The sequence below is a fragment of the Oncorhynchus mykiss genome, chromosome 12, assembly GCF_013265735.2.
Source record: "Oncorhynchus mykiss isolate Arlee chromosome 12, USDA_OmykA_1.1, whole genome shotgun sequence".
Taxonomy (NCBI): domain Eukaryota; kingdom Metazoa; phylum Chordata; class Actinopteri; order Salmoniformes; family Salmonidae; genus Oncorhynchus; species Oncorhynchus mykiss.
Window position 1 is genome coordinate 80,369,792 of NC_048576.1, and position 10,300 is coordinate 80,380,091.

The following is a 10,300-nucleotide window of genomic DNA, read 5'->3' on the forward strand; positions in this document are numbered from 1 at the left end:
TTGTTTTGTTGACGTTGAGTGAGAGGTTGTTTTCCTGACACCACACTCCGAGTGCCCTCACCTCCTCCCTGTAGGCTGTCTCATCATTGTTGGTAATCAAGCCCACTACTGTTGTGTCATCTGCAAACTTGATGATTGAGTTGGAGGCGTGCATGGCCACGCAGTCGTAGGTGAACAGGAAGTACAGGAGGGGTCTGAGCACGCACCCTTGTGGGACCCCAGTGTTGAGGGTCAGCGAAGTGGAAATGTTGTTTCCTACCTTCACCACCTGGGGGCGGCCGTCAGAAAGTCCAGGACCCAATTGCACAGGGCTGGGTTGAGACCCAGGGCCTCCAGCTTGATGATAAGCTTGGAGGGTACTATGGTGTTGAATGCTAAGCTGTAGTTGAACAGCATTCTTACATAGGTATTCCTCTTGTCCAGATGGGATAGGGCAGTGTGCAGTGTGATGACGATTGCGTCGTCTGTGGACATGTTGGGGCGGTATGCAAACTGAAGTGGGTCTAGGGTGGCCGGTAAGGTGGAGGTGATATGATCCTTGACTAGTCTCTCGAAGCACTTCATGAGTCAATGAGTCATTCAAAATGTTGAGTCGGTCAGATTTTGAAGCTTCTCTTTATGATAATATGTTTGAGGATAAAACATAACAAAATAAACATTTATTTTAACAAATATTATTTTTTTTTTACACATACTATAAAAGGAGTTAAATATATGTGCTGATGCAGTCTTTAAGGATGAACCCAAGTGCTTTAGAGTTCATGTCCCACTTCAACCCAGCACAGATGAAATTCTGGTTGTCTGTACATGACATCTTGTCATTCTACATCATAGGGGTAGAATAAGGAATATGCCATTCTTCACTTCCAACTGGAGTTGTTCCAGGGTCCAACAGGTTCCTGGACAGAGGAAAGTATATCTATTTTTTGAAACAACAGCCATGTCTTCATCATTATTCATCATCATCAGAAACAAACACAGAACGCTTGAACTAAAGCTCAAACCTTCTTTAAAGAAAACCAGGTCCTCCGGTTCACAGTCCAATGAGAAACATGGTCAAACACCCAGAATCCAGAATTCTGTCAACTCCTTAAAGTTGTGAGGGTCAAGCTGTCAGTCCAGGGGACCAGCCATTGGTCAGGTGGGTAACCTTTGACCATGTTTGGGTGTCACTTTGGCAAGATGAGCTCTTCGTAAGGCACTGTGAGACTCCCCAGGTACCAGAATATCCAGAAGACCAGGCTGAGGAAGATGAGCAGGGGCCCCGACAGCACAAAGAAGTCCCAGAAACTCAAAGGAGCAAAGATCCCCAGGAAAAATAGGATCAGACCGACAACGTCAAAGACCAAAGCCAGGATGAGAAAGAAAACACAGCGACCCATAGAAGAGGTATCCATAGCAGGGACATGGACGCAGTCTGGGTTCCTGCCGGCTGAGGACTTTACAAGAATGAGGAGAGGCCTTTCCAGCCACAACCTTTTTAAAACGCAAGTCGCATTCTTCTGATTTTCAGCACGCCTTCAAATTCTTCCATTGTAGGAAACAGCAGCAAAACTGGTATCTAACCACATCAACAGGTTGTACTACTCTGAATGATCCATTAAAACTTAAAGGCCAAATGGTCCAACCTCATTCCTAAGCAATCCCTGACTTGCAGCAATGTAATTACAGTGCTTGAAATGGATCATCTCATTAGATAACTATTTTTATTTTGGATGCTTATCAAGATCATTGGATGTATATTTAAAATAAATCAAATCTAATGCACCATGCCTCTGTGTATAAAATAATAATGCATTTGATATGAAAAATATGGCATCAGCAAATATGTATAACATCTAACATTATGAACAGTGTGGGAAAAGATACTGTATGTTGGGAAGATATATTTCAGTGACTATCAGCAGTTTATATTTAGCCTTCAGTAGGCCTACTGGACGCATTCCACAATTATTTACTATTTCATGCTTCCTACATCATGACAGAAAGGGGAACTGCAGTGAAAAACCTCTCGCTTTAAGTACCTGGTTCGACCAGTCAGACAGTCGCGGGAGTTTGGTTTACCTCTGTGCAACACCTATTCAACCAAGGACCGCAAAGCAGAGTCAACAGGCCAGGATTAGGTAATAGTTAGCATACAGACAGGCAACGCCCTGAGTACAATGACTTGATATGCACACGCTCATTATCAGTCATGTTAGACAAAAAAGCTATATGTTGGTAAGGCAACTGAAATCTAAAGAATATTAAGAAATAAAATATCAAATAAATCACAACATTAAAAAAAATGCAGTCTGGTGGAATATACATTTTAGAAGTTTGCGCACATGATTAAAACTAAATCAGCCTACTCAGTTAAAATAGTATAGCCCAAATGTCCATGTAATGCCAACATGCAGGTGAAACCAAGCTCAGTGCCCCAGGCCACACAACGTTTTGTTGAGGGTTTACAGCCTGCTTTGGCAATGCAATTGTTGTGGCACAGGCAAACCTGCCTGACTACTGTTTTTATGTAGTGTCAACAATTGTAAATGCAGGTGATTGCATTTCTGGGTCTGGCTTGAAGAGAGTCTGTGTTCAATAACCTGCCGTTCAGACAGGGGCCTCTAGGATTTCCGTCTGAGACTAGAGACGGAAACTATTCTAGAAAATGGCTATGATGGACCTTAACATGTCGACATGTTTATATGACAAAACATAGCCTTTCCACATAATATTGATCCTTGAACATAAGAAGTTCACATATCACATAGCGATTATATTAATAATTGATATATAAATAAAAAACTAAAACAATATAATATGCATTCAGAGCAATATCTACAGTAGGTCTATTTCCCTAGGACTATAGATAATTTCACCCCATAAGGATGAAATGGTCTTTGTTGTCAAGAACTGATGTCTAGACCAGTACTGATTAATGTCCTGAATTGTCTGTAGTCCCATTCCGTGAAGCGTACAGTGTTGAAGGTAGTCTGGGGATCAGAAAGTGCTACGGAGAACCTTGAAATTCAAATGAGAAAATAACAAATCAATAGACTGAAAACGTTTCTTCCTGAATACAGATTTATACATTTTCCAGATGATAATTTTACTTTACATTTTACAATTAGGCAATACAGTCCCCTAATTCAGTCGTCGTCGTCGTCGTCCCCCCCCCCCCCCCCCCCCCCCCCCCCCCCTATGGGTGAAGCTAATATTGGTTACCTAGGCCTACTGGTTTTATAATGTTCTTAGAGCAAGATAACTGAATGTGTTTATCAGAGAGGACTTCTTTTTCATTAGTGAAAATTAAATATATTTTTTTCCCCTGAAATTATACACAATTTATTAGAAGCCTACATCTTATCCCAAAACTTACAATCAGAACAGCCTTTCAACATTACCCCTAGCGAGGGTCTGCACATCCAAGTTCTGTATATCTGGTGTCTGTTTTTCCTTCTCCATCGAAAATGAGTCCAAGCTGGAGTCATAGCCGCCATTCTGATAACCGAAAGATTTCCCCCAGGTTATTCGAGAGGCGACGTGAACAGGTGAAGGCGTCACAGCTTTAACCTTGTTTTCCTCGGCATACTTTGTGGTTACATGTTCAGGTTTACATTTTTTGGAAAGCCTCTCTGACAACTTTCTGGCCAACTGTACAAAACTCAGTTTCTTTTTCATTAAGCTTGTTCCAAAGCTGTCTTCTGAGACCTGTATATTTCCCACGTACCACATAATCCACCAAGCCAAACTTATGAAAATTATAATTGAACCACTGTAAATCAAGAAATCGCCATAAAACCTGCCATCGATACGCAAATTGGCAAAAATTCCAATGAACAGGATAATGAAACCAATAACATCAAAACCAATAGCCAGAAAAAATAACGGCATACACCCGCCTATGCATCTAAGGTCCATCATTGTGTCGATACAGCCCTGAAAATAACGGAAGGTGCGTCTATTCTGTTCCTTCTATTCTTCTCGCACCCAGAGAGCTCACCTGCTGTGAGTGCCGCCCCAACGTGACGTGTTCAGAGCGGAAGGTAGGCAGAACACCATTTATTTTCTTCTTCTTTAAAAAAAAGTCCTTTGTCACGACAACAGACTATAATTTAATTGATCAGCAAACACATAAAATAGACAAACAAAAATATCTATACTTTCTTATGGCGCACGTATTTTACAGTAGCCTATTCACCAGAAGTGGTTGTCTTGCATATGGTGTTGTTGCTTGATGCAAATGATGCAGCTTGTGTGCAGGCCAACACAGTTCTTTCGACGTAATGTAATTTGCCAGTCAAATGAGTATTCACCTACAAGTGAAAATACATAAGGGAATGTCGTGGTAATAATAGTCTGCCTACCCTATCAACAAAATCGATCACGTTGATATAATTTGCAACATTTAGACAAACCTAGTCAGTCACATACAGCATTCTGAACAGAAACAGAAACATCATTATTCTAAGAGTATTTGATAGTCACTCTAAAATTGAGGTTGTGTAAAATCAAAGTTTCATTCCAGTCAAGAGAATGACATTCAAATGCTATGAAAAGTGTGATGTATCTTCACTTCCCCTTGGCACTAAACACTTTCCATTTGTTGGGCCAGTCAAGTGTCACACTGCCATCACAGAGATGACATCTAACACACACACATCACTGGAAGTCTGTAATGGTTGTGAATGTGATGAGTATAGCCTGCAGCTGAAAAGAAAATGCATCCATCACCAAATGTTATTTATTTGACCTTTATTTAACTAGGCAAGTCAGTTAAGAACAAATTCTTATTTTCAGTGATGGCCTACCACAAAGGCATGCTGTCGATACTCAATCCTGCTCTCATCAATGTACATGCACACATCTTTCTTCTCAATATGGGTTAACTGCCTTGTTCAGGGGCAGAACAACAGATGTCTACCTTGTCAGCTCATGGATTTGATCTTACAACATTTCGGTTAGTAGTCCAACACTCTAACCACTAGACCACCCCAAATAAGCACTTATGTTGTTTATTGAATTATTCATGAATCAGCCTACCACAAAGGCATGCTGTCAATACTCAATCCCGCTCTCATCAATGTACATGCACACAACTTTCTTCTCAATATGCTTGTCACTCATTCTAATAATTATGCATAAAAGCAGTGGACTACATTTATAATTGTGTTTTTTGGCAGCACGGTCATTTTCTAGTACTTTCAAATGCTTAAGAACAAATACCAAAGAACCACCTGTAACTTGGTTATAATGTATACTTTGTCATGCAGATATTAAAATACTGTATACATACGTAGTGGTGGAAGAAAATAGAACGGTTCATGTCCCCCTACAAATGAATTGTCTTTAGAGCAAACATTCATCATGTGAACGTGTAGCCATGCTCAGCAGGGAAGTATCAAATCCTCCATTGTGCTTTTGGGAAACTTTGAGCATGAGAACTCTCCAGGATCACAGCATACAAGACAGGGATACCCCGCCCGGCCCACCTCATAATTTAAAGACTGGTTGCCTGTAGTAACTGAAGGGCTTCTTCATGGTGGGCTGCTTCCTGTTCTCTTTGGTGATGGGGATCAGCACCACGCCCACCACCAGCACCATCAGGCCTATGGATACCAGGGCCGGGCCCAGGATGTTGGTGGCCTTCCTGCAGTAGCCAGCAAAATACAGGCCACTCAGGATGAAGCCGCAGGCAAAGATGCTGCCCCCGGTGGACATGAGGTGGAATGGGAACCAGTAGATCTCACATGTGCTGCGGGCCGACTCGTTGGTCCAGAGGGACTCGCTGCGGGACAGGCTGAACACGGTGCTTTCTGTCTGGGGAGTGAGCTGCTCCTGGGACTGGGAGTGTAGGGTGCACTCCCCAAGGGGGATGTTCTCTGGTAGTCCAGGCATAGCCTTTAGCCTTACCCTTCCTCACCTGGGAGTCAGTGGAAGAAGGTGAAGGTTCAACAATGACCCATACATCCCTATCTCTTTCTGTCTATTTTCACCTGATGCTGGAATTTAGAGTGGAAATAATTATTACCTAAAGGATAAGGGATCCAGGTTGGAATAGCTTCTACTCTTAACAATAAAATGTATACTGGTGTCATATTTTCGAAGTCTGCATTTCACGTTAAATTCCTTGTTGTTTCAAATAAAAGGAATGTAAAAATAAAAAAAATAAAAATGTGAACGGCACCAGTGCATTAGAATACATCCATTAAGAGGAAATTGCATCTTGTGCTTCTTGGACGCACCCTTATTTTATCTTGAATCTCTCCTCTGTGAGTTCAACATGAAGCCGATATCGTATCACCTCAGTGATACACATCAGTGTATCATATCACTTTCACTTAATACTTCAATGTCATGATAAAGGGGTGATATAATACGATACAACAGATTACAAATTCAAGTTTGCGTCTTACTTTCCAAGCTATAAATCGAGCACAGAGCATATTACCAACTTTTAGAATGTATTTGCTCTTGGCAAGTCTTGAGAAAATACAACTCAAGGCCAAAATCTAAAGAGATCAGATAAAGACCTACCTTTGAGATGCTGAGGAACTTGCAGCTTTGATGTTATACCTGTGGTGGTAACAGTAGCTCAGTGATCTTAGAGACCATTCCAAAAAAGAGAAAAAAAATGAATAAAAAGCTTTGGGTGTGGATGTTTGTGGACCGCAAGCCCAGTGTGGCCAGCTGAATGCACTGCAGATAACCTCCAGAAAACAGCCCCCCCTCCCCTTATGGTCTCTCCACCTCCTCAACAGACCCTTCTGACTCCTATTCATGCTAGCCCTCACAGCATCTGCCATGGCTGGTATTAAATTAGTAGTGATGATGCTTCCTGCCTGGGCTAGGGGCTTGCCTTGCTGTCCCTAGAGAGATTTCATCCAGTCTCCCAAGTATTGAGTTGAACCTTCAGAATTCATGTGAAGATGCATGTCGTGGTTAGAGAAACCTCTTCCCCAGATCCACAGGGTAGTGTTTGTTGATCTGAATGTCTGAAAGCCTTTATAACTGACCCGAAGAGAGAGAGAGAGAGAGAGAAGAAATCAATGTACAGGAAGACTATAAGAGATGAGAGGGGAAAGCAGGGCAGGGCACTGGAAATGGCTGACATCACCCACCACTGTGACTTCTCAATGCTTCTTTATGGAAACAGCTAGTATTTCTTATTTAATTATATTTAACCAGGAAAATACCCTTGAGGTTAGAAACCTCTTTGGCAGGGGGGACCTGGCAAGAGGTCACTAGGAAGTAGTCAGCGTGTACACTCAACACAAGAGCACAATACCAGCGGTAAACTGTGGCTATTGGGCCTTCAGTGGGGAAAAAAATCTTCCAAAACATTTCACCAAACAAAAAAATAAAGAAAAACACATAGACAGCACCCACACTAATGTTACCAGCCACAACTACCACACTGCTTACACAACCTATGGTAGCCTAACGCCATCACTATGACACTATCACCAAAAACGACCACAGTGACACATAAAGGATATGAGTTTGACAGGCTTGTGATGCTGAAAGGACAGCGACTGTGATACCGGCGCACTCCATGTAGAAGAGCTCACTTTTTGTAAAACACATAGGCCAATAGAAAGACAGCAGTCACACACAGCATTATGTTAAAGAATATGCCAGTAAGTCCCAATCGTGAGAATACAAAAACACAAACATTAGGCTAAGCAATTCCAAATCTAAGTGTACAACCATTGCTTCCCATTGCAAACATCGTTATCATGTTCAGCACACAAAGTTACCAGTGATCTAAAGTTTAAATGCAAAAATGTTTCTTTATCAGACCTTTAAACTCAGCAAGAAATACCCTCTTCTGCAATTGTATGGTATTTTGCAGCTCGTTCCAAGGCCAGGGAGCATTGTAGGAAAATGAACATTTTCCACTTTCAGTCCTTGCCTTAGATACTGTGAAAGATAGTATCAGCTGAGAACAGGTTGGACACTATAAATTAGTTGGGAGCACAGATACTGTAAGTAGGCAATAGTCCAAGCATGGCTTTTTACGCAAAGATGCACCAGTGATTCAGACTTTTCATAGGAAGGGAGGGCCACTTCACCATGTCGTATAGTTCACAGTGATGGGTGAGGGGTCATGCATTTGTTATAAATCTAAGCGCCCCGTGATACACAGTGTCCAGTATCTTAAGGGTGCTGGATGAGGCTTACATGTAAACAATATCCATATATTGGAGGATGTAAATACTTTTCAGGGAAAAACGGATCAATTAAATATATTATCAGACTGGAGAAAGTGCCCTAAGACTCAGCAGATGCATCAAAAGGTGCGACAATATCTGCTATCTGTACTAATTTCTGTGTTGTTTTAATTAAAGGTACACTGTAAAGTGGTTTCCATGAATTTGACAGTAACTTACAGGAAGTTCGTGGCAAGTAAAATTCTGTATTTCATATTACCTGCTGTAATATAAATACGGTATCGAAGCAAGTACTGTGTAATGACACTGTACAATACTGTAAAGTGACTCTATTATAATGTAGAAAAGTCAATGCTGGCGTAATCAGAATGAATGAATGGATAACTGGAATTCCTTGAGGGGAAGGGTTTGTATTTCACACATTAACAGCATATCAATTAATATTTGGTGTTTTATATAACTTGCACTTCTAGAGGCCTTATTAAGAAAGGCTTCCAAACTGGTTACTGACTACAGTGCCAAACAGATCAAAATGATATGGCATTTAAGGTTTAAAACTCCAATCTGTCCCCTAAAGATTTTAAGTTCATAGGGCATTATAACCACATTGGTACAGCATTCTCAGTCGTGGGTGCAACAAATATTGCCTCTTACAAGACCCGCCTCATAATATGTTAATGAGCCAGAAACAACAATACCATGCACCCACTAGTGGTCAGAAGTTTTTTTTGCCTCTCTTAAGTACTCTATATTCTGTTGGGTGGAATTACAGTACCTTTCGAAATACAGCAACATTCCCACAATGCACCATCATTTACAGTATGATGCAGTCAAATGTTTCAGTTTTTTTTACTGTCAATAATAACAAAAATTACAGTATAAATTACAGTTTTCTGTTACAGTGTAGGTAATGTTATTTTCAATACTTGATCATTGTCTAAACTCCAACTCTTTGTAATGCACCCATATATAGCTAATAATTGACTTTAGTCAGGTTGTTGAGTCAATATACATTATTTCCTTATTGGTGTTCCATTGAAGTGCCTGTTACAATCTCATGGTTTACAGTTAGTTTAGCTTGACACATTGTATTTTGACTTGGGGAAAAAACTTGGTGACAGTTGGTGACGATTGATCTTTGCCACATAATCCCTTTGTTTAATTCAATCAGGATTCAAGGAGAGCTCTTTGGCAGGGAAAATGGCTCATTCGAATTGGCTAGAATTTGCTATAGAAAAACTAAATTTGCACAAGTGCTCTCTATTGAATTATTCTCATGTTTCTCTGTCATGAGTCGTGACTGCACCATGTGAATGACCCGTGCTCCCTGACTGGGTGTGTTCCTACAATGTTAAGCAAAAATTCCATATTGTGTCGTCAGAAATTGTATTGTGGTGCAGTAGCCAATATTTCCCACTAGAGGGCAATGCTGGTCTTTACTAGGTTTAGCTATGTAGGCTCTGCATTAGAGATTGTGCACTAGGATTCATACTTGCGTCCTCTACCTAACAGAATTACTACTCAGAATGTAACAGTTTTGTGTACCACTATATGTGAGACATGTATTAGCGGTTGTCTCTAATGTGCCAGCTTCTGCTTATGATGTGTTAAATCTATCTTAAATGGTCCATTTACTTTGGTCGTAGACACCTAGAGTAGTCACACACTGATATTAATTTATTATTACCTCATATTCTCTCAATAAACTTAGTTAAAAGAATGAAGAGAAAAAAGACATGACTGCTGACTGGTCAATTGTAGTGTGTATACTATTTGCAGACATGCGCATCAAAGATACATGGTAAGACTCCGTGTTTTTTGCGGAGGGAGGATGAAAGAGAAAAATACATTTGGACGAATAAAGTCACACTGACTCTTGATCCTAAACAGCTCATCATTAAATATCGATGAACCCTCCAGAGTCAGCTACATCCACTCAGCCTCAGACATAAATAGCATTCAGAAGAATCCAATGATCTGTCTCACTATCACTGCAGACACAGGTGACCTTGAGACTAATTATTCTCTATGGCAAGTTTGCATCATTTGCTAGAAAGGCCCACAGGAGGAGCCATGCTCCCTGGTTGATGGCAAACAACAGCCGCATTTTTAATTCAACTTGTCCACTCGACTGCTGAGAGAGG

The 10,300-nt window shown here is 40.9% G+C and overlaps 1 protein-coding gene and 1 long non-coding RNA gene across 2 annotated transcripts; both read right to left on the reverse strand.

Annotated features, from left to right (window-relative positions):
- Nucleotides 1-599: 599 nt before the first annotated feature.
- On the reverse strand, nt 600-4,059 carry LOC110538569. The gene is made up of 2 exons (XR_002475781.2): nt 3,362-4,059; nt 600-3,003 (listed from the first exon to the last, which is right to left on the reverse strand). It is a non-coding gene; the product is annotated as an uncharacterized LOC110538569 (long non-coding RNA).
- A 544-nt stretch (nt 4,060-4,603) lies between these two features.
- On the reverse strand, nt 4,604-6,945 carry LOC110539175 (phosphoinositide-interacting protein-like). Its single transcript, XM_021626134.2, has 2 exons — nt 6,520-6,945; nt 4,604-5,905 (listed from the first exon to the last, which is right to left on the reverse strand). Exon 2 carries the CDS (start codon nt 5,878-5,880, stop codon nt 5,476-5,478), a length of 405 nt encoding a protein of 134 aa, XP_021481809.1. The 5' UTR covers nt 5,881-5,905; nt 6,520-6,945; the 3' UTR covers nt 4,604-5,475.
- Nucleotides 6,946-10,300: the final 3,355 nt, after the last annotated feature.